Source organism: Neofelis nebulosa, chromosome 14 (genome assembly GCF_028018385.1).
Source record: "Neofelis nebulosa isolate mNeoNeb1 chromosome 14, mNeoNeb1.pri, whole genome shotgun sequence".
Classification (NCBI taxonomy): Eukaryota; Metazoa; Chordata; class Mammalia; order Carnivora; family Felidae; genus Neofelis; species Neofelis nebulosa.
The window spans coordinates 17290447-17315997 of record NC_080795.1 but is presented as its reverse complement, the minus strand read 5'-3'; the positions used below and the strand labels follow the sequence as shown (position 1 = coordinate 17315997).

Genomic DNA, 25551 nt, shown 5'->3' with positions numbered 1-25551 from the left:
AGTCCAAAGCGGCTCCAGGGCTCTGAGCTGACAGCACAAGCCCGACATGGGCTGTGAGATCATGACCCGAGCTGAAGTTGGACACTTAACCGATTAAGCCACTCAGGCACCCCGTAAACATTTTTACTTTTTAAAACTGAAATTAATTTTTTCATTTTTCTATTTAAAAAAAATCTTTTAAAGGTTTGAGAGAAAGAAAGAGTGAGAGCATGCAAGGGAGCTGGGGAGGAGCAGAGAGAGAGAATCCCAAGCAGGCTCCACACTCAGTATGGAGCTCCACATAAGGCCTCAATCTCACCACCATGAGATCATGACCTGACCCGAAATCAAGAGTCAGATGCTTAACTGGGTCACCCTTGAACTTCATTTTTAAATAAAGTCTCATTTATGAAATATAGGTTTCAAATGTTCCCTTTTGAGGCAACTGCATTTTACATACAAGGATAATATTTTACATTTTCATTGTCCTCTAAAGAAATTTGAAAGATTCAGAGATAACAGAATGGCAAATATCCAGCAGTTAAAGAAAGTAAGGTGTATCAGGTATTCCAAGTCACTAGCATAACCAGCAAATCGACTCTTTTAATAAGCAAAGGCAAAGAATAGACAGTGTTGGTTGTCATAGGAATCTATCATTCAAAGTGTGCAACATAAGACAAATGTTCTAACATGTGCCTTACGTGTTAGATTACACTAAGAGCTCCCCAGTTTTCAGTGGGGGCGGGGGGAAGCCCACACAAAACAAGTGAAACACAAAAAAACCAAGCCCCAGCTCAGGTCTCAGCTGATGGTATTATTTAGCTTTGTGTGGGCAGCAGCATAGGAGATGAGTGCACAGTTCCCAGCATGAGGTTGCTGGATACTCAGGGGACCACAAAAGGACTCTAGAAACTATTCTAAAAATCTCAAAAAGCCTAAAGAAAAACATGTGTTGTTTCTGTAAGAATATGTAAACTGACTGCCTAAATTGTTTGCTTTGGTTGGAATGATATTAATCAATACAGTAGAGCAACTTTACACATGTTAATCAGAAACTCTGGTTGGTCTTATGTGTCTTTAATTAATAAATACCAGGGCAATTGATTTCATAGTGAACATCCCTTTTTTTTCAATAAAATCTTCCAGACATGGTGTTTATGGTAAAGGCAAGAGAAAGTTCCCAATGGTGGAAAAAGTGGAGCACCAGTGTATTATATCCTATAAAAATAAAACACAAGGCAAAACCCAAAAGATGTTATCTTCTGATAAATACAAAAATATTTTTCTTCCCATCTTTTTGAAATTGGGCAGAATGATGACTGGGGTAAACTGAATGAAAGTGGATAATATTAAAAAAAAAATAAAGTGGATAATATTAATGTTGTAACTAGTATCTACTTCTAAAAAATCCAAGTGGGATGAGAACACCTGATTAGGACAACAGAAAAAATGACATTAAAAGACCAGTAACAAAGCAAAAGTTTTTTGGTGTGTGTGTGCATATCCCTAATGTGATTTTGGATTTGTTTAACCAGGTTACTATTGCTCTGTTAGTGTTAACTAAGAGTCCTCCAGATTACTAAAATGAGAGCAAAAACTCAAAGAATTAAAATATACTGGAATAATAATGAAAGAGTAGAAATACATACCAATCCATACAGCATTTCATAGAGAACAGCACCAAGGCACCACCAATCTACAGTGTTGTCATAGGGCTGTTTTCTGATTACTTCAGGAGCAAGGTACTATGGAAAACATTAAATATTAGAGCAACTTGATACACAACTCATGGTAAAATTTAGGAATAATTAAGAAATTTAATAAATTTAAGATGTTACTATGACACTAAAAACCTATCATCTAGATTTTTAATTGGCTAGGTATTCTCATCCTGTATCAGTGGTTCCAAGGTGATAATACTCTTCAGAATCATCTGAGACATTTTTCAAAATACACATATTCAAGTACTTTCCTCTATAAACTGTGATGCAATTAAGGCAAACAGAAGATGAGAACAAATGTAGAAATCTGTAACACTATGTAAACTAGATATTGGGCTGGAGGGGCAGGGAGTCTTTCACAAGAAATTTATTTTAGAAATTCCTCTAGTCATTACTTGTAATTGTTTCTCTTTAAACAAGAATTTTTAATGTAGCAAATATAATGTTTTTCCCTTTAGTTAAAGAAAAAAGAATTCTACAATTTTTACTAGAGAATTACAAATAGCAATTCTCTAATATAATTATTTAGAAAAGTTGTGATTAGATGGCTATGCACATTTTAATTTGTGAAACATTTAAATTCATCACAATTTCACACATATAAAATGGTGAATTTGAATTCTAGATTCCAAGACATGTATTTTCTGTTTCCATATGAAATAAGGAAATAATTTCTTAATCCTTCTTTCTAATGTGATCCAAAGATATGGCAAAATATATAAAAAGGGTTTAATAATTTCTGATTACATTTAGATTTAGATGACCAAAAAAACTTGTGTTTCCTTTCTAAAAATTACAGGACTTAAAGATTTTGTTGAACTATGAAATCAACACACATTCACAAAAAAAAGGTTTCTTCATACACAAACTGAAACAGAATGATTACAAATATACACAAGAGCTAGGGTGACAGAGAAAGGAAGGAAGGAAGGAAGGAAGGAAGGAAGGAAGGAAGGAAGGAAGGAAGGAAGGAAGGAAGGAAGAAAAGAAAAAGACATTTCAAGTACTCTCACTTTTAAGTTAAAAATTTTTTTCTGATCTTGATTAAAAGACTCATGAGCCATTTTATCACACATTGCAACACAATATTCACAACTACTCTATGATAAAGATGAAATACTACCTGGCATCTAAGGTAACTATAAATACATTAAAATTAGGACAGTTTAAAATAAACTAAACATACGTGTGTGTGTGTGTGTGTGTGTGTGTGTGTGTGTGTGTGTGTAGTGAGAATAACAAGGCTTGAACATAGCTTGTAAGGATTATTATTATTGTCTCAAATAGAAGGATACATTTTCTGCTAGCTAACATGATTAGAGAGTGAGATGTTCTGATTAATTCTGACTTGCAATTTTTTCCTTCCATATCCACTACTTTACTCTCTTCTGTTAAATGAACACTTAGTATAATTCAATGGCTGTTAGTACATTTAGAATGGTGTAAACATTACCACAACTTTAGGACTTTTTCATTACTGATTTGTGATTTTTTTTAAATAAAGGATATGGTAAACTTTTAACATTATAAGCATAATTTATATCTTTGTTGGGTTATCTGTGGTAGCTCGCAATCATAATTAAAAATACTAACTATCAGTAAACTTTAAATGTTCTGAAGGGATGATTATCATATATTTCCAAGTGGCTGGAAGCTGAAATTCTACTTCAGTAGAAAGCAGAAAATATTCTACTTTTCTGATTTCAAATATTATATATGCAATTTGTGATTCATTTTTGCATTTTAAACATGATTATATAAATGACAAATGAGACATATTTCTTACCTCTGGTGTCCCACAAAATGTTGTTGTCGTGTCAGAAATAGCAATTCCTTCTTTACAAAGCCCAAAATCTGTTAAGACAACATGTCCCTGACAAATACAGGGGCAGTAAGATAAAACAGTGCATGGGCATAAACTCACAATTTTTAAAACCATTTCACTTTAAAATAATTGTAGACACACAGGAAATTGCAAAAATATTACAAAGAGTTTTGTATACTCTTCACCAATGCTGATATCTTATATAACTGCAGTAAAATATCAAAATCAGGAAACTGACATTGGTAGAATACTGTTAACCAGATTGCCAATTTTACCCAGTTTTGGGTTTTTTACATGCATTTGGGTATGTGTGGTTCTATGCAATAGAGGTGTGCAGATTTGTGTAACTATCACCATAATCAAGACAAAGAACTGTCCAACACCTCAAAGGATCAAAAGAACTCACTCATGCTACCCCTTTATCTTTTCACTCTGCTTTTCCCACTGTCCCTGTCACTTTACAACCATTAATCTGCTTTCCATGTCTACAGTTTTGTCATTTTGAGAATGTTATATAAATGGAATCATGCAGTGTAGAGCTTTTGAGACAGATTTTTTTCCACTAAGCATAAATGAGAATAAAATTGAGAATCAGTAGATTTTTAAAATACTTACTACTGAATCCAGAAGAATATTTTCTGGTTTCAAGTCCCTATTAAATTAAAAGGAAAGCAAAACTGAATATTAACTGAAATAAAGTAATAAAATGACATTTTTACAAGAAATACATTAAAATTTACCTGTACACTATTTTGATGGAGTGCAAGTAACCCAATGCACTGGCAATTTCAGCAGCATAAAACCTAGCTCTGTGTTCGGGAAAGGACCGTTCTCTCTGTAAGTGGAAAAACAGCTGTAAAACGGGGGAAAAAGAAAGATATTAAGATCATTCACACATAAGGTGAAACAAACATATCCTATAAATACAAAAATAGGATTTTTGTTATTCTTAACATGAGATAAAAATGCCCCAAAGCCCAGAACTGTGACTCTCCCTTGTGTGTCCCCCACCTAGCAATTATTCTCTCTTGAATCATGCATCTTTCTCTACCCTTGCTAACTTGCTCATCTCTCATTTACTCAATCCTCAATGCATCAGTGTCCTTATCACTCTGGAAAAGATTATCAACAAAGACCCTAGCCATATGGTTATCTCACTAGACCTTTCTTAACTGTGCTTTCATTTGGAAAAAAAAAAAAAAATCAAACCCTATTCAGAGATTGAAAACAAGCGGCAGGCAGACCAAATATAACGCACAGATCTCATTTGTTTGAGCCAAATACTGTTTTTAGAAAAATCTCAATTAACTGGTAACATTTAAAAACGGGAGAAATTTTGGGGGGATAAAAACTCATAGTTCTGGTTTCTTTTGGGGGGGTGGGGGAGAGAAGGAAATTCTGCAACATTAAGCCTAAATTCCAATGTGGTAGCAAATGGTGGGAACTGAGCAGCAGCTGGACTCTCCAGTTCACTTCTTACACTTCTGAATCCTTATGTCTTACTTACAATCTGCCCTTTACTCCTTAGGTTACCTGCCTGGGTGAAGTTTGTCCTAGGTCCTTCCTCTAAGTTCCCTTGGCTTTTAAAACAATGATCTTGCCTTAGGTCTCCTTCCTTGGAGAGTTCCATCTCTGCTCCTTTCTGCCCCTTTACTCTGCAGAGATAACAAGGTTTTTGTCCTCGGTCTCTTCACAGTCATCCTTCCTCTGGAAACCCACTCTGCCCGGGTGACCTAGTCCATTCCAGTGATTTTAACTAACCCCCTCAACACTGAGGTCTTTCATATGGCCATACCCCACCTAGACCTCTGCTTAGGGCTTCTTCTACAAAGACCTGCTGCCTGCTGTTCTTTCTTGACGATTTCACAAGCCAACAAACTCAACCTGTCTAGAACAGAGCCCCTTGTCTTCTTTTACAAACTTAACTGCCACTGTGGTATTCTACTCCTTTAATGACATCACTTTCTATATCCAGCTCTCTAAGCCATGGAAGGCAACAAGGTACAGGTTTTATAGCTGATCAGACCTGGATTCAAATTTTCTCCTTTTGTGTGCAATTCGTTCTACTTCTCTGACTTAACAAAAATTGTCCCCGAATTTTTCTTAACCTCTTCTGAAAGGTTATGGTGAAGATCAGTTATACCAGATCCTGACACAGTAGATAAATGGATGCTGGCCTGGGATTTACCTAGACTGCTCCTTTACCCTCAGCCTCTGTCTCTAACTAATGAATAAGTTCTTCTGCTGTTATCCTTTAATTATTTCTGGAATACTCCCTCCTATTTAGCCCTATTACTGCCTTTGTTAGCTGTGGCTTATACTATTATAATATGCTATATTGATCTGATCACATCTGTCTAATATAATAGTAATGAAAATTACCCAAAATGAAAAACTGACCATTCACTAATGATAGCTAACACTACTTACTAAATCAAAGGCAGCATGCTAAGGACTTTATATGCTTGTATTATTTAAATCCACCCAACTATTTGGAGGTAGAAAATTAATGAGGAAGCTGAGGCTCAGGAAGGCTTGTTTATATGCCTCGTATCATAAAACTTACTTCTTTATACTCTACCTGGCTCCAAAACAGATGTGAAGTAGCATGCAAAAGTAAGTATCACACATCAAGGTTAAAATGTTAAGTATGAGAATCAGGGGACAACACTAGTAATAACAACAGGAAACCCATAATGAAATTATACTCTTCATACCTCTATCTGTTCTCCTTGTCTTTACTGCTATTCTACCTACTACTGCCCTTTCAACGCCTCCTCCACCAACCCCAATATTCTATTCCATTCTTTTCATTCCTCATTATCCTAGCCAAGTCTGTTTTTTAGAACACAATCCTACCTCTTTCCACCTTTGCCACTCAGTTTATGAGTGATGACTGGGTAAAAAGAGCTCAGAAGCAAGGTCCTAAAACAGCATGAAGAAACCACGGACAAAACAGGAAGCTTGCAAGAGGATCTGCATTTAACGCCTTGCATGACATTTCTAATACACAGAGTGGTACTGAGGTCTAGGTTAATTACACACTTACACATGATGACACTGAAAAAGTTACTTAACTTCTCTGAGCCTTAGTTTCCTTATATATAAAATGGGTAGAAGAGTGTATATCTCAAACAATTATATTGATTAATTCAAATAATGCAGGTAAAATACAAAGTGCCAGGCCCTCAATAAATTCTCAGTATATGTTAGCACTCATGTACACACAAAATAAAATGACAACCTTAAAATCTTCAACCTTCATAGTCTTGCTTCTACACTGAGGAGGCATTTAGCACTTCTGTCATAGATGTAGGTGGTTGAATAATGATTCTTTTATGATCTTCCCCCAAAATGATCTAGGGGTAGGGCACCTGGCTGACTCAGTCAGTAGAGTGCGTGATGCTTGATCTTGGGGTTGTGAGTTCGAGCCCCACGTTGGGTGCAGAGATTACTTAAAAATACAATCTTTAAACACACACACACACACACACACACACACACACACACACACACCAAAAACAAAACCCAAAATGATCTAGGTGTGTCTGACCATCTTTCAGGTTTGCAGAATAGACATTAGTCTTTCTTCTAATTCCTTTATTCTACAGCTAAGTGTACTATAGCAAGGCTGAAATAATTATTTTCCTCTCTTTCTGTTCTGGGACTAGGGGATCAAAGACGCTTTGTAAAGATATGACACTACCTACCGGAATAATTTTTAGAGACATTCATAGGTCAGAGAGCAAACTAATTACAAAGGCATGGGGGCTGAGCAACAGAGGAACGGGACTGTCAGCTGTCTAAATCCTGGAATCACACTGCCTGAGTTTAATTCCTGGCTCTAATACTTACTGAACACATAACCTGAGCAAGTTACTAGCTTCTCTGTGCCTCAGTTTCTTTATCTTATATAACAGAATTGTTGTGAAGATAAAATAATACACACAAAGAGCCAGAGTGCTGGGCACATCAAGTACACTTGATGCATGTTAGCTATTACTGTAATTATTATCATGATAGTAGCATTTCCCAAAATATATTTCAATATCCCTCTGATTCAGAGTTTTGGGGAATATAATTAATAGATTTGGTTCAAACAAAAAGGAACTACATGGTAAGAAAATATTTTCAAAGAAATCTTTGCTTTGTTTAAGGCAGAACTCAAAGTCTTTAACATGCTGAAACATATTGTGAGTCACCAAGAAACATTATTGGTAATTGCCAATGGGATAGAACATGAAATATTTTCCACTGACTTCACCACAGAACTCTTTATTAGAGGATCATCTCATCTGATTATAGTTTGCACATTTTAGAAAATGACAGGCTAGAGTAATCTTTAAATGCAACTGTGGAGACAATAATTATCTAAATACAAATCATGTTTTATTGTTAACATTTCAGTATATTATTCTTGCTATAGTATCTGTGAAGTCTGTAGATTCAAACCAAGGCTCTTTTATGAATCTTCCACCTACACCATAAACTGCTTAAGAAAAGAGCTTTGTTTACAATTCTTCATTAGCTTGCTTTGTGCCTATTAGCCAGAATCTTGAACATAATAGCTGTTAATGCTGGCCTATCCTTCCAAAAACTGATAAATGAATAAAAACTGTGACTTCCTTCTACTTTTTCTAAACATTATCAACATAAGAATACTAATCATAAGGGCACCTGGCTGGCTGGGTCAGTAGAGCATGAGACTCTTGATCTCAGGGTCACGAGTTCGAGCACCACGTTGGGTGTAGAGATTGCTTAAATAAATAAAAACATACAAAAAAAAAAAAAAAAGAAAGAAAACTAATGATAAAACTCACCTCCCCTCCATTAACAAAATCCAGAACAAAATAAAGCTTTTCAGTTGTTTGGAAAGAATAATGTAATCCAACCAAAAATGGATGTTTCACATTTTTCAAAAGCACATTACGTTCAGCCATGATATGTTTTTGCTGTTAAAAAAAAAAAAAAAAGTAAAGGATCCACTTGTATTATATGCCAGAAAACATTTGTTATTTGAGAAAATGGATTTAGGAGAAAAAAATGCTATTTTACTTTACCTCTTTTCTGTTGAGAACTATTTTTTTCTGTAACACTTTGACAGCATAAAATTTTCCATCCAGTTTCCGTTTTGCAAGAAGAACCTGTTGTAAAGATTGTGCATACTATTAGAAATTTCAGTATTTTGATAGAAATAATTCACTTGTCAATAAATTCATACTTAAATTATGTACAAAAAAAGTCTACAAGGGACCTAGATTGTATATTTTAGTTTCGAAAACTGAAAAGTACTGAATTTATTTCTATTTCACTTCTCTTTAGATATTTTACAAAAAAAATATTTATCACTTGAATAGCCAGATACCATTTCTTTGTCACTTAATGTGCCAAAGTTTGAGATTTTTACTCAATTTAAGTCCCCAAATCTAAACTGCTTGAGATCCTCGTGTGTGTGTGTGTGTGTGTGTGTGTGTGCGTGCGCCCACACGTGCAAGCACCAGCCCTGAGTCCTAAAGAGTGAAAATACTAAGGCTATAAACTTCATGAATATATTTTTTAAAAAAAGGAGAAGGAAATGGGTTTCTATATGATCAAAGTGCATTTCTATTTGAGCATTTAGGTTTTAATACAAGTCTCAAATTCAGGAACATTCAGAAGAAGAAGCACCCTGTATAGCCGAGTTTTTATAATGGGCAGGTTGCATGCACTTTCAAAGATGTGAAGCAACTTAGAGGCTCTTGCTCCAGAAAAAAAAGTAACAGACTTAGGATTTTACAAATAATTTTAAGGGATTCAAGATGCCCAGCAAGCTGTGTAACTATTAAACGGGGTACGTTCCAAAGCGTTTTGAGATTATCTGACACAGCAAGTAGGGACACTGCTGGGCCTCATATTCTAGTCCCGGTGTTGTTAACCTTGCTAAAACTTATAACCCCAGACTAATCATGAGTAAAGTACCAGACAAATTCCAATCTTACAATATACCAGTATACCCAGCCTGACCTTTCCTTCTCTATTTTGATTGGTTCATCTTCAAGTATATTAAGAGAAAATAATTCAAATGTGGCAATCAAGGGATACTCATTCCCTTAAAAGAGCTAAGTATTTTTTCAATAGACTGGTAGATTGGAGAACTGTTAAGAAACAAACTGGGAAAATGAAAATGGAACCAAGACCACTCAGTGGAGAAGAGTTTGTAATAAATTTTAGGTTGCCATTATTTATTTTAGTCTATCATATATTTTTTCTACTTTTCAGACACACTGTGGATTTGTATTTGTTTACTTTTCCTTTTTATGTATTCTTTAATTTGTTTTATTGTATTTTATTGGCTTCTAACCATTTTATAAGACTTTTAATTTTTGTTAAACATAACATATATATAAAAAAAACTCACAAATCATTATAGCTCAGTAAATTACTACAAAATGAAGTCACACTGTGTAACCACTATTCAGGTCAAAAAATAAAACATTATCATACAGTTGTGGGTTCATTTCTGGGTTTTCTATTCCATTGATCTATGTGTCTATTTTTGTATTTACCCAAAAAATACAAAAATACTAATTTGAAGGCAAACCTGCACCCTTACATGTTTACAGCAGCATTATGTAATATATCCAAGTCATAGAAAAAGCCTAAATGTCCACTGACTGATGAATGGATAAAGAAGACGTGGTATATATACACAATGGAATATTATTCAGCCATAAAATGAATGAAATCTTGCCATTTGCAATGACATGAATGGAGCTAGAGCACATTATGCTGAGTGAAGTAAGTCAGAGAAAGACAAAGTCTGTATTTCATTCATTCATATGTGGAATTTAAGAAACAAAATAAACAATCATAGGGATTGGCAAGCCAAGAAACAGATTCTTAACTATAGAGAAGAAACTGATGGTTATCAGAGGGGAGGTGGATGGGGGGATGGGTTAAATGGGTGATGGGAATTAAAGAGTGCACTTGTGATGAGCACCAGGTATTGTATATAAATACTGAATCACCAAGTTGCACACCTGAAGCTGATATATTACACTGAATATTAACTAACTGAAATTTAAATAAAACTTTTAAAAAGAAATAAAAAAATAAAAATAAAAATAAAACATTATCAGTAGCTTGAAGCCTCACCTTTCCCCTGATTTCAGAAACTACTTATCCCTGTCTTCCTCAACTATCGCAATTTGTAATAACACAGATTAAGTTTTGTCTTTTTTTGGGTTTTATGTAATTAGAATCATATAAAGTTGTCTGTGACTTCTTTCATTCTAAATAATGTAATATGCATTCATGTTGTGTCACGTAGCATAATTTTTGTTTTTTACTGTGCAGAATGCATTATACAATTTTAAAAAATTTAATTCTAATATAGTTAACATACAGTGTTATATTAGTTTCAGGTGTATAATACAGTTATTCAACAACTCTATATATTACTCACTGCTCATTATGATAAATGTACTTTTTTTTTTTTTAACAGTAAGTATATTCTTAATCCCCTTCACCTACTTCACATATTCCCCCCCAAGTCACCCCCCCCCCTGGTAACTATCACTTTGTTCTCTATAGTTAAGAGTCTATTTCTTGGTTTGTCTCTTTTATTTTTATTTCTTAAATTCCATATATGAATGAAATCATATGGTATTTGTCTTTCTCTGACTGACCTATTTCACTTAGCATTATACTCTCTAGATGTTCCCATGTTGTTGTAAATGGCAAGATTTCATTTTTTTTCATAGCTCGGTAATATCCCAGTGTATATATAATACAAACCACATCTTCTTTATCCATTCATCTATTAATGGACACTTGGGCTGTTTCCATAATTTGGCTATTGAAAGCAATGCTGCTTGAAACATAAGGGTGAATATATATTTTCAAATTAGTGTTTTTTAATACTTTGGGTACATACCCAGTGGTAGAATTACTGGATCACACAGTTCTATTTTTAATTTTTTGAGGAACCTCCATACTGTTTTCCAGTGGCCGCACCAGTTTGCATTCCTACCAACAGTGCACAAGGCCTCCTTTTTCTCCACATCCTTGCCAACACTTGTTTCTTGTGCTTTTGATTTTAGCCATTCTGACAGTTGTAAGGTGATATCTCATTGTACTTTTGATTTGCATTTCCCTGATTATGAATGATGTTGAGCATCTTTTTGTGTCTGTTGGCCATCTGTGTGTCCTCTTTGGAGAAACGTCTGGTCATGTCTTCTGCTGATTTTTAATTGGGCTATTTGGTTTTTTTGGTGTTGAGTTGCAGAAGTTCCTTATCTAGGTTGGATATTAACCCTGTATCAAATATGCCATTTGCAAATATCTTCTCTCATTCAGTAGGCTGTCTTTTTGTTTTATTGATTATTTCCTTTGCTGTGCAGAAACTTTTTATTTTTATGTGGTCTCAATAGCTTATTTTTACTTTTGTTTTCCTTGCTTCAGGAGACATATCTAGAAAAATGTTTTTCTGGCCGATGTCAGAGAAATTGCTGCCTGTGCGCTCTTATAGAATTTTTATGGTTTCAGGTCTCACAGTTAGGTCCTTAATCCATTTTGAGTTTATTTTTGTGTGTGGTGTAAGAACTGTGGTCCAGTTTCATCTTTTTGCATGTAGTTTTCCAAGCATCATTTGTTGAAGAGACTTTCTCCCAGTGCATATTCTTGCCTCCTTTGTTGAACGTTAATTGACTATATAATTGTGGGTTTATTTCTGGGTTCCCTGTTCTGTTCCAATGATCTATGTGTTTATTTTTGTACCACTACCATACTGTCTTGATGACTACAGGTTTGTAGAATATCTTGAAATCTGGGATTGTGATACCTCTGGTTTTGTTTTTTCTTTTTCAAAATTATGTTGGCTATTCGGGGTCTTTTGTGGCTCCTTACAAATTTTATGATTATTTGTTCTGTGAAAAACTGCATTACACAATTTAATCCACTCTAATTGACCGACATTTAGATTGTTTATGAGTAACAATGCCATGAATATTATGACATATTCCTTTCCATATTCCATATTAGTGTGTATGTGCATGTATATCTGTTGGATATATAGCTAGAAAGATAAATAGCTAGAAGGATATATAGCTAGAAGTAAAACCAATGTGTCACACAGGTAATGCATATATTCGGCTTCAATAATTAACACCAGTTTTCAACAGCATTTAGAAATGAAACACATAGGAATAAATCCAATTAAAGATATATAAAAACTCTATAGGACATTATAAAACATTATTGAAAAAAATTAAAGAGGAACTAAAAATTAAGAAAGGGATATACCACAGTTAATGGATTGGAAGACTAATGTAAAAATGACAATTCTTCCCAAATTGTTCTAGATTCAATGCAATCCCAATCAAAATCCAGAATTTGTGGAAATTGGCATGCAAATTTTGTGGAAATTGGTATGCTAATTAAAAATACATGCAAAGGGCTAAGACTCTTGAAGAAAAACAAGGGAGGCCTTGTTTTGTTGGATATCAAACGACATAGACTAACAGAACAAAACAAAATCTCAAAACAGAAATATAAAACATAAAATCTAGAAGCAGATGCATGCATGTATGGACACCGTATAAATGATGAAGTTACCAGCTGGATATCAATAGGGTAAAAAATGAACTCTGACCCTACAACTTCATACTATATGTGAGAACCAATTCCTGGTAGACTCTAGATCTAAACATCATTATCTAGATCTAAAAAAGAATGCTTTTTGTTTTTAATGACAGATTATCTCAAACATCCCAACAGACTGTGAGGGAGCATTTTGCGTGCACTATCCCTTTCTAACTTTCTGTTGCTATACTAGCACAATGTCCAGTACGTAGTGGGTGGTCAATATATGCCCTGAACTAATAAACACACATGGATTTAATTGTATGGTCACAGTTTCTGGTATCTAGGGAACTCAGAAAACAAACTAGAGATACTGAAAGCTAGGAATGTAGCAACCTATAATTAAACACATGCATATTTATTTTCACTGCAGATTGAAGTATAATGCAAAAAGCAATTAAATATATCTTATGATTCTGGTAACTCCATCTATGATGCTTCTGGCCTTAAAGTAGATTCTCCTTCCTCGGTTTGGCTACACGGTCAAGTTATATGATTCATCTGACACTGTGTGAGGAGCAGCAGGGTTTTCACACATCCCTTTCCTTCCTCAATTGTTATTTTCATAGCTGCTCATTTATGTCTTTCCTGCTGCAGCTTAAATAGCATCCCTTTAAAGAAGCCATCCTTGGGGTTCCTGCGTTGCTCAGTAGGTTAAGTGTCTGACTTGATTTCAGCTCAGGTCATGATCTCACAGTTCACGGGTTTGAGCCCTGCAATGTCAGCACTGAGTCTGCTTGAGATTCTCTCTCTCCCTCTCTCTCTCTCTCTCCCTCTCCCTCTCTCTCTCTGCCCCTCCCCTGCACACTTTCTCTCCCTCTCTCAAAAATAAACATTAAAAAAAATAAGAAGTAAAAAGAAGCCATCCTTGACCCATCTAAATAGGAATTTTTCCACCACTGCCTATTGTCTTCTATTCTTCATTTACTTCACAGTCCCATTACTTTCAATTATTTGACTGTTTTTTTAAAGCTTATTTTGAGAGAGACAGAGCACACGCACAGAGGGACAGAGAGAGGGGGAGAGAGAGAGAATCCCAAGCAGGCTCCATGCTGTCAGTACAGAGACTAATATGGGGCTCGAACTCCCCAACCATGAGATCATGACCTGAGCCGAAACCAAGAGAGTTGGACACTTAACCAACTCAGCCACCCAGGTGCCCTGACTGCATATTTTTAATTGGTTACTTCTCCTACTAGGTTTTAAGCATCACAAAGGTAGTGACTATGTCAGTTTTGTTCAGTACTATCTAACCAGAAGCCAGTATGGTGCTTGGCACATCATAGGTGCTCAATAAATATTTGTTGAACAAATGAATTTTATGTTAAAATTTGAGTAGATGTCTTATCTCCTTAAGTACTTGAAGGTATGGAAAACATCATAACTCCATATCCTGCATACCAACAAGCCCCGTGGCCTGGAATATACAACGCATGCATTCCTTAAGTATTTATTTATTGTATGGAAAAATAAAAACTCTTACCTTGCCAAAGCTGCCTTTTCCAATAACTTTTAAGAAATCAAAGTCTGTTGGTTTAGCACTGAAATAAATGAACAATGACAAAAATTAGCCTCCTAGAAATTGGAAAGATGTTAACTTTTAAAGATTTCTTAGTACCTCACTCTTTAATAAGTAAATGCTGGGCACAACATTCTAGCATGATGACTCCAGCTTTCACACTGGTAATATACCTCATCTTGAATATAATATAGGTAATAATGAATAGAAGTAATATCTACTTTCTGATAAGACATTTTATAACCTTCTTTATGCCTTGTTAAGTTCTGCTTAAGAAGGACTTCCATAATAATAGTCTTTTTGTGAGAAAAGCATTTATCTATATCTATATATTGTTTGAACTCAATGTAGCTTCTCTTGAAACCAATTTTGTTAACCATAAACCTCACCAGTGTTGTTAATGAGGAAACTGAATAACTATATAAATTAGTAATTTATTCCAAGGACTATCTAGTTTGGCAATTTTTCTGACACACACAGATTTTGCACATATATCACTTATCATACGTTACAGATAAAAGACCTCTCCGCTTATTCTCATAGATGGCAATGCAGAAAATCCAGGAGTACAGAGATCAAAGAGAATACTAATTTTGTCCTTTTATTTACATTAACTTGTCAGATAAAAACAATATTGGTTACAGGTAGACAAAAGCACATGGCAACAGAAAGCAGAGCGTAAGCAGCCAGGAAAGAGGTTTCCTTCAACATGGTCTGAATCTTAAATTGGACTCAGGAGAAGATAATGCCTCCATTTAGAGTTTAAATTTCCTTTAATTTACTATCAAAATAAATGGCCAATTCAAACAGTAGAGTAGCACCAGGCCTAGGTTAAATAATAACAGGTAAAGATTAGGGAGATAAATACTTAACTAAGCTCAGGTGTTTTTCTTCTTCAAGAACCTGCTCTTTGGACTATTTTGTTCTTTAGTGATATGTCGAGATACTGAAATAATTTTTTTAAACAAATAGCAAAAAATCATGCAAATTTTTCAAACATAGTAAATAGGCTAACTGAGGCCGTACCCAAGGCACCACTGTTAACTATTGGTGATGAACCCTAGCTGAAAGCGAGTTTGTTTCTGTGCTGCCTGAACTCAGTGTATGATGACAGGAAAGCATGCTCAAAACTAAACCTCCCTTCCAGCTACCACTCCATTTCTTTGCTTTCCTTTGCAGTAAAATTCTTCAAGTAAGAGGTTTAAATTCATTGTCTATTCCCACTGTCCTCTCCTGAACTCTTTCCTATCAGGGTTTGTACCCATTACACCACTGAAACAGCTCACAAAGGTTGCCAATGATTTATCAAACCCAATGGTCAATTCTCAACACTTACCTGCTTTACCAGAAACATTAACATAGTTAATTACTCCCCCCTTGACACACTTTCTTCACCTGCTTTTGAGACATCACATTCCCAGTTTTTCTCCTATTTTACTAACTTCTTTTTTTTTTTTCTCCTTTACTGGTTCCTCCCTGACCTTACTACAATGCTGACATCTCTCAGGACCCAATCCTTGGGCCACTTTTTTTTTTTTCTTTTTTTTAACGTTTATTTATTGAGAGACAGAGAGAGACAGAGCACGAGCAGGGGAGGGACAGAGAGAGAGAGAGAGGGAGACACAGAATCTGAAGCAAGGTGCAGGCTCTGAGCTGTCAGCACAGAGCCTGCTGTGGGGCTCGAACTCACAAACTGCAAGATCGTGACCTGAGCTGAAGTCGGCTGCTTAATCGACTGAGCCACTCAGGCGCCCCACTTGCGCCACTTTTTATCTGTCTTTACTCACTCTCTAAGAGGACCAAAAGAGTGAGGGAAGCATAATGTCTTGGGAGAAAAGCTACACTACTTCAGAATTAATCCAATGAAACTGAAGAATAATTACAAGTAAGGATAGAAACATTATACTCTTTCTCCAAACCATGGTAGGTATCATTAATCTGTCAGGGCATTCCTCAAACTGAGCCAAGAAGTGGCCCTGGAATCCTATGTATTCAGCAATCTAGGCATTCACTTCTAATGAACTGCTGGAGTTGATACTCAAAATCAAGATCTAATACTCAAATCTACATTTGCCATTCCTGATGTTCCTCAAAATGTTTTCCCCGTGCTCAAAAAAATATGGCACTGTGGGAGAAACTGGTTAGAACAAGTTCAATAGACTTTACTATGGTAATGTCCATCATGACTCCTCTGGAACAAGCTGGCTGACAACCAGGGTTGCACCAATAAACAGAGCACCAGTGAGAATATGTGTTAGACCTGCATGGATACTTCTGTCAGAGCCCCTCCAAGTCCCTCCCAGGACGACTTAAGATCCCCTGAGAAATACAGTCTTCTGATTTTACACACACACAGACACACACACACACACACACACACACACACACACACACACACACACACCAGAAAAACGACAATGGCAAAACAGCAGAACCAAATTAATAATCTGTGGATTTACAAAATCCTCAGAACTCTGTTACAGCAATGGAAAGCTAGAACAGTAAAATAGATAAGCAAAGCACATGATAGCATTATATTCACCATAACTATGGTTATTGTATTTTATAGGGTTCTAGTTAAACTGATATAATTATGTATACCTGCACATTCACAAGACAGGTCTTCCTAGAATTCAGTTAGAGGATTTTTGAAACAAATTAAACTTACTGAGGATTTCCAGATGGTCCCAGGTTGATGTTCTGTGAGGTAGAGTGTAGCTATCGAGATGGGGGAAAAAACAGTAACACTGTTAATAACACTTCAAAGATTATCAGTCAATAAAATAAATGGTTCTGAAATAAAATGTGTATAACTCTCCCATAGATATTGGATGTATAGCCATGTTAAAGAAAACTGAAGTCCTAATTCTTATTAAATGCATAAACTTATTTGGAAACACACAACCAATATAAACACACATTTTTATGACAAATTGCAAGAGCAGTTGTAAGGAAAAAAATAACACAGGAATGAAGCTCAAAGTTGTCAAATGAATGAAGTAAACTGGGGAAAGCTCCTTGGATGAGGTGGGTGTAGAAACCACAATTTACAAGGGACCATTTTTACATTTAAAAACTGGTTCAAGTGGCTACCTGTGTTTCAAATTTTCAAATAACTGCTCATTAATTTTATGACATGGAAATAATATGATGATGATGAAGACTGCAGATGCTGGATCAAATTATAGGAGACAGACTTATTTCTAAAGCAAATACACACAGACAGGAGTGTTTTTCTTTCTAATTCCACCACTGTGGTCTAACAAAAATTTTAGACAGTCTTTTTTCTTTACAATAATTAACATAAATTTAATCCCTAGTATTAATTTAGAACCAAATCTTTACTTACCTACTATGCCATAAAGCAATTTAACTAAAAAAAGATTCTAGTTCACTAATAATTAGCTAGAAATTTATCCCCAAATCCCATAAAACTAATCTAGTGATCTTGTTAGTGTGAGCACTTTTTATACAGCCAGGTGTAACTGAATTCTGCTTCACATAAATTCCCTTTGAAATTCTTTATACATACAATCACAAAGCTGCAGATATTCCAAATATGCATACTTTTACTAGAGCCTTATTATATGATTATACTTCCATACGTTATAGATACAAAATAAGTCGTAAAAACTTTTCTCTTTAAGATCAGAACTAAAAAATTTTATCTAAGCAATTTATTATTGATATAGATCATATATATTTCCACTTAAATTCATTTGAAAATTATAGAAAATCTCCACAATGCAAACTACTTTTAAAAATAAGGGCAAAGGGGCGCCTGGGTGGCTGAGTCAGTTAAGCATCCAACTCTTGATTTCAGCACAGGTCATGCTCTCACAGTTTGTGAGATCGAGGACACACTGGGCTCTGCACTGACAGTGCGGAGCCTGCTTGGGATTCTCTCTCTTCCTCTCTCTGTCCCTCCGCCACTCACGCACATGCCCTTTCTATCTCAAAATAAATTTTAAAAAAATGAAAAATAAAGGGCAAAATTTCCTAAGCATAATAATACATTTCTTATAAAAATAACAATATTGACACCAGTTTCCTACTTACAAATTTATTTTCTACCAATATCTTTACATGAAAAATTTTCAAGTACTACATTTTCAGTCCCCAGAAGACAGAAATTTAGAGAACCATACAATCTAGCACAAGACCAAAAAAAAAAAAAATGTGTAAAAAATCTGGTTCATGAAACGAGATCCTATTGTGTCGTAATTTTAACATGGAGTAATCTTTTCTGTTTATATATTATAGTGTTTCCGAGAATCTGATAACATAATCCAAACTAAATTACAATTTCAATACACTTATTCTTTGAATGAATGTGCAGAAACTGGATCACTTTTCCATTCAATTAACTTTCTTTATATATTATATAGGTGAGGGAAGAGGAGGCAGTAAGCATGGATTAAACAAGGGCAACTTGTGCCCTGAATTAGCACCGATACATAAAAAGATTTCATTACATAGCAATGATTTTCCTAACAGAGCATATTTCCAAAATAATAATGAAAATTATTGGGAAACATAATTAATTTTTTACCTACTATTTTTAAGACCTTTTATTTTTTTTTATTTTTTATTTTTTTAATTTTTTTTTCAACGTTTTTTAATTTATTTTTAGACAGAGAGAGACAGAGCATGAACGGAGGCGGGGCAGAGAGAGAGGGAGACACAGAATCGGAAGCAGGCTCCAGGCTCCGAGCCATCAGCCCAGAGCCTGACGCGGGGCTCGAACTCACGGACCGCGAGATCGTGACCTGGCTGAAGTCGGACGCTTAACCGACTGCGCCACCCAGGCGCCCCAAGACCTTTTAAAAAAAAAGTTTTATTTATTTATTTTGAGCAAAGGTGCACACATGTTCATGGGGGAGGACAGAGAAAGAGAATCCCAAGCAGGCTCTGAGCTATCAGCAGTACCCTATTTCAGGAACCCGTGAGATGATGACCTGAGCCAAAATCAAGAGTCGGTTGCTGAACTGTCTGAGGTACCCTACTACCTACTATTTTTAAAGATTACAGTTAATCATTAAACTGAGGGTGTGTTATAGTTTATTAACAGCATAATTATCATTAATAATTAATGATAATTAAACAAAAGCATGTTTCTTGGACTCTATTTTTCTCTAAGTAAGGGGAAAGGTCCTGATGTCCTCGAAGATATTTTCTGGCTATTAATTTAGTTATCCACTTAGAAGTCCTTAATAAATAGCTATAGCTGTAAGATAAAGTACACCTTATTCCCTTTTCTGAACAGATTCTTTTTATCTGTATTTTAAAACTGCAAGAGAGGGGCGCCTGGGTGGCGCAGTCGGTTAAGCGTCCGACTTCAGCCAGGTCACGATCTCGCGGTCCGTGAGTTCGAGCCCCGCGTCAGGCTCTGGGCCGATGGCTCGGAGCCTGGAGCCTGTTTCCGATTCTGTGTCTCCCTCTCTCTCTGCCCCTCCCCCGTTCATGCTCTGTCTCTCTCTGTCCCAAAAATAAATAAAAAACGTTGAAAAAAAAAATTTTTTTTAATTAAAAAAAAAAAAAACTGCAAGAGATCCTAGTCCAATTACAGATTTTATGGATGAAAAAAGAGAAAGGAAATAGAATTCAGATCTAAGGTCAAAAGTGGTAGAGACAGGAATCAGAACTCAGGAAGCTCTCTTCATTTGGTTCTTTCTTCAAAGCCAGCTGCCTCCTATAGCAAGGCAAGATATTTTTCAAATAACCTAAACCTACATACTCTCAACGTGATTAGCAAGTAAAACATGGAAAATCAGGATTATATACATTTTCTTTAAAATGTCTTTAATATTTCATTTTTGCATTAAAAATATATATACATGGTTACAAAATATGGAAAACACCAGGAAGATGCTTTTAAAAAATCCATAATCTTATTAACAGATGATTTTGCAAATATTGCAGTAATTTCACAGTCTTTGCGTAGCTTTGAAAAACTGACTGGAATCGTAAAAAAATTTTTTTTAATGTACAATATATGGGGACAAACATTATTGAATTGGTTTATATTTACATTGATTCTAATTTTTCGTACTAAAATGATTACCTTTGTTTGTTTCTGCGTGAAGGATTATTTCATTTGCGTCAACTCCTAAATGACCTGAATATTTTCATGTTTGATACACACTGCCAAACTGTCAAATTATAGCGGTGCCAGGAAAGCCCAGGCAGGGATGCCTGCTGTGCCTTACCCTTATCAGTCCTGAAGTATTTTATTTACATTTTTGTTAATTTGGTAGAGAGAAAAAAATCTCTATTTTAAAAATTTCACTTGTTGTTGGCACTGAGGTTAACATTTCCCACATGTCTGTTTACGAACAGTATTTCTTCATGTCCCTTTGCTTTTTATCTACAGAGCTTTAAATATCATTCTTTTCAAAAATCCATCTATATATTTTTACATAAATGTTTTCCCTTCTTAGGCCTTATTACAAATGCTCTCCCAGTTTGTTGTTTCTCTTTTGACAAGTTTCAGATATAAAATTAAAATATCCTTTTATGTTGTCCTGGGATCAACCATGTCACAAATGGAAAACATAAATCAGCTCTCTTAACTTGAAAGCCCTCCAGTGGTATCAGAGAAGTAAAATTACTACTTTACAGTAGTTGCAAAAAAGGAATAGGACTATTTTCCCAATGAAGATTTTAGCTATGGGACAGTAATGCTCCGAGTGATACTATCTTTTAAAACACAGAAACAGAACCATGAAAAAACACAACATTATAAAGACAAAAAATGTACTTTAAGGCAACATCTCTGATTTTCATGTATATATTTAGCAAATATATATAGCTTTCATCAATTTTAATTATAAAGGTATTACCGTGTTTATATTAATAGTTTTCATTATAATTTTAATTGCTAAATAATAATTCTCTGGGTTAAATTACTATAATTTACCTTTCCCACGTAACTTTCTAAAGTAAATGTTGAAAACATCATTATAATAAGCCAGAGCTTATTATATTTATTTATTGGTTATCACAACTGGTTTAAAAAAAATAAGAATACCCTATTCTTTATTTGGAACACATACTGATTATGTGCATGTACCTACAGGAATAAAACTTAGTTGATGCCAACTGGCACATGCGTACTGATTGTTCTGCATATAAAAACCTGGCAATGAAGAGGAAGAAGTATTAAATTAACATTCTGATTAAAAAGGCCTTTCCTGCTGGTCAAAATTCAAAACAATAGTTTAAGTATGTTAATGATTATGAAGACATAGAATGATCAAAAATTAAGATGTAAAGTGAAGAGAACAGCATATAAAATCGTATATACTGTATAATTAAAATTAGGTAACTAAAAAATCCCTATATATTAAGAGAAGATTAGTTGAAAAACCACTAAAATGTTAAAAATTACTAGTCTGGTTAGTGATAAATACTTCTTACTATTTTCAAAACTTTCTACTAAATACTACCACGGATTACTTTTTAATCATAAAAGTACTCATTTTATAAATTTTATAAGAAATAATAAGAGGTGTACACATTTGTTTTTTTGCATTCTACAGGGTAGAAAATTTACAATGGATGAGATTACATCATTTTAAGTAAATGTTGCCCTCAAGTTGCCAGTAATTTCATCTTTGGGGAATGGCACTTTTTCTGTTAAAAAATACAATCCCTCTTACTACCTTCTGAGTGCTTCTTTCATCCTCATCCTCGGATGGATCTGACTGATGTTTTGGGCTGTCCATTTGAAGGAATGCTCTGACATCTGGACTAAAAACAAAAATTAACTCTATTATAACTTTAAAAGCATCTCTATAGCTTTTCTCCCTTTTAAAATGAAAATAAAAGTAACCGTAATAGCATTTACAGTATGAATGCCAAGACAATCCATCACTACTATTATAAAAGTAACAAGCTGATTAAGTTTTTAAATATAGGGAATCCACCTGACAAATGATCAAAGATAAAAACAGGCAGTTCATAAAGAATAACCCCAAATGGTAAGAAAGATGTCTAGCTTAACTAATAATCAAAGAAATCCAAAGTCAAACAACAAATGAGATACCATTTTATGTCCATTAATGGGCAAAGACTAGAATAAGACAGATAATATCAAAAGTTGATAGGGACATAGGGAAAGAGACACCCTCATGCATTGCTAGTAAGAAAGTAAAATGAGGAAACTTTTCTGAAAAGGAATTTGGCAATATTGGTTAAACTGTGTAGGGCCCATAATTTCCAGTTGTAGGAATAAACCACAAGAAAATTCTGTACAGGTTCAGTGAAAGACATGTAACTAGGATACTCACAGCAACTTTCTCTATAGTAATAAATCAGAAAAATAGGCATCCACCAATAGAGAAACTAGTAAAGCTATGGTTAACGACCCAGAGAATTCCACTCAAGAGTCAGAAACAAGGAACCATGTAGCACAGTATCATTTTGTATATTTTAAATATTCACAGACATGAAGGAGCACCCAATAAACAAATATCCGAAGACATATAACAAACATATTCAAGTAGGGATCAACAGTAGGGATGAAGAGATGGGTATGAAGATCAAACATGAAGAGAAAAAAAAAGTGGACTAAAATAAAAGGCCTTACTAAGAAAGTCAGAAAGATGAAAAATAATTTTTATTTTTTTATTTTTTATTAAAATTTTTTTTTAATGTTTATTATTTTTGAGAAAGGGAAACATAGCAAGCAGGGAGGGGCAGAGATAGAGGGAGACACAGAATCTGAAGCAGGCTCCAGGCTGTGAGCTGCCAGCACAGAGCCCGATGCAGGGCTTGAACCCATGAACAGTGAGATCATGACCTGAGCTGAAGTCAGCTGCTTAACTGACTGAGCCACCCAGGTGCTCCAAAAAATAATTTTCAAAAACGTGAGGAGCTGGTGAGAATGTAAATTAGTATAGCCACTATGGATAACAGTTTGGCAGTTCCTAAAAAAGTTAAATGTAGAAACTCCATATATTAAGCAATTCCACTCCTAGCATGTGTACCCAAGAGAAATAAAAACACATCCATTCAAAAACTCACAAATGTTCATAAGCAGCATTATTCACAATAGCCAGAAAGTAGTAACAACCCAACTGTCCATTAACTGAAAAATGGACAAAATGTAGCATATCCATACAAAGGAATATTATTCTGCCATACAAAAGAATGAAGTACTGACATATGATATTGCATGGATGAGCCTCAAAAACAGTATGCTGAAAAAACAAAAGACAAAAAAGATCACATATTATATGACCTCATTTATACGCCATGTCCAGAATAAGCAAATTCACAGTAACAGAAAAGTAGATTAGTGGTTGCTAAGGGCTGGGTGATAGGAGAAATTCAAAAGTACAGCTGACCCTTAAAGAACATGGGGGTTTAGGGGCCCTGATGCCCCATGCACTTGAAAATCCATGTGTAACTTTTGACTCCCCCAAAACTTAATTACTAACAGCGTACTGTTGACCTGAAGCCTTACCAATAACATAAACAGTTGATTAACCCTTATTTTGTGTTATGTGTTTTATATAGCGTATTCTTACAATAAAGTATCCTAGAGAAAAAAATGTTAAGAAAATCATAAAGAGAAAATACATTTACAGTACTGTACCAAAAAATAATCCATGCATAAGTGGACCTGCAAAGTTCAAATGCGTATTTTTCAAGGGTCAACTGCAGTCTCTTTCTGGAGTGATGTTAATGTTAGATTAGGCTTGAGACAACAGAATAGGATAGTGGCGATGGTTGCATAGCACTGTGACTATATTAAACATCACTAAATTGTATACTTTTGAAAACAGTTAAAAGGGTGAATTATATTTATGTGAATTTTATCTCAATAAAAAAAAATTAAAAAAAATTTTTAAGGTTTATTTTTGAGAGAGAGAGAGAGAGAGAGAGAGCACGTGCGCAAGCGGGAGAAGGGCGGGGGGGGGCAGAGGGAGGGAGGAAGAGAGAGAGAGAGAGAGAGAGAGAGAGAGAGAGAGAGAGAGAGAGAGAGAGAAAGAGAAACAGAACTTGAAGAAAGTTCCAGGCTCCAAGGTGTCAGCACAGAGCCCAACACAGGGCTCAAACTCATGAACTGTGAGATCATGACCTGAGCCAAAGTCAGACACTTAACCAACTGAGCCAGCCAGGGGACCCTCAATAAAAAAATTTTTAAAGGTGAGGGTAAGGATCTTTAATCTTATCACACAGAAGCAACTACTACTAGTATCTTGGTGGTATTTTATTTTAATCTTTTTTTCTGTACCACTAAGACCATCTTCTATTTAAAATATTTTTAATGTTTTTCACATAAAAATTACATCACGAACATTTCCCTGTGTTGTTAAAAAGTCTTTGTAAACAGTCACTTTTGATAGATGTATACTGTTGTACAGTGAGAATGCACTAAATGCTACTCAATGATTCTTTCATTTTAGGATACATAGATGGATACAAAGATTCCAAATTTTTACTATAGAATTTTCACTGCTATAAAGTTGTGATTGATAATCTTTGTGCATTCATGATTTTTAAAAACAAAATTATTTGGTCTGAATTATAAACCATTTTCAGGTTTTAAATATAGTTTGTTAAGCTGATTTCCAGAAAGGCTATACTAATTTATTCTCTCCCAGCAGTGTATGAATATCCTGAAGACTCTCTCCAGCTCTGATTGGCATTAAATATTTCGGTTTATATTATTATCTCTAATAATTTAAAAGTGAAAAACAGTAATTTAAAGAAAAGGTATTAGTAATTAGTGAAATACAAATAAAGCAACAGTAAGATACTACAACCCACTTACCAGAACGGCTAACAATACTAAGTGTTGGTGAGGTGAGCAACGTGATCTTATAAATGGATAGTGGAAATATTATTTGGTACAATCACTCTGGAAAACATGTTTA

General features: G+C 34.9%; 1 protein-coding gene across 5 annotated transcripts in view; it reads right to left on the bottom strand.

The window, feature by feature from the left end:
• SGK3 (serum/glucocorticoid regulated kinase family member 3) overlaps positions 1-25551 on the bottom strand; it is a 149167-nt gene that overhangs the window by 16717 nt on the left and 106899 nt on the right. For 4 of the 5 annotated variants that reach the window (XM_058699732.1, XM_058699731.1, XM_058699734.1 and 1 more), the window contains 10 exons: positions 22330-22417; positions 17334-17383; positions 14630-14687; positions 8586-8669; positions 8346-8477; positions 6092-6106; positions 4266-4378; positions 4141-4177; positions 3487-3573; positions 1629-1724 (listed from right to left, as the gene is read on the bottom strand). In XM_058699732.1, coding sequence (XP_058555715.1) covers positions 1629-1724; positions 3487-3573; positions 4141-4177; positions 4266-4378; positions 6092-6106; positions 8346-8477; positions 8586-8669; positions 14630-14687; positions 17334-17383; positions 22330-22417 — 760 coding nt within the window. The remainder of the gene's footprint in view (positions 1-1628; positions 1725-3486; positions 3574-4140; positions 4178-4265; positions 4379-6091; positions 6107-8345; positions 8478-8585; positions 8670-14629; positions 14688-17333; positions 17384-22329; positions 22418-25551) is intronic. The other variant, XM_058699733.1, reaches the window with a different exon arrangement.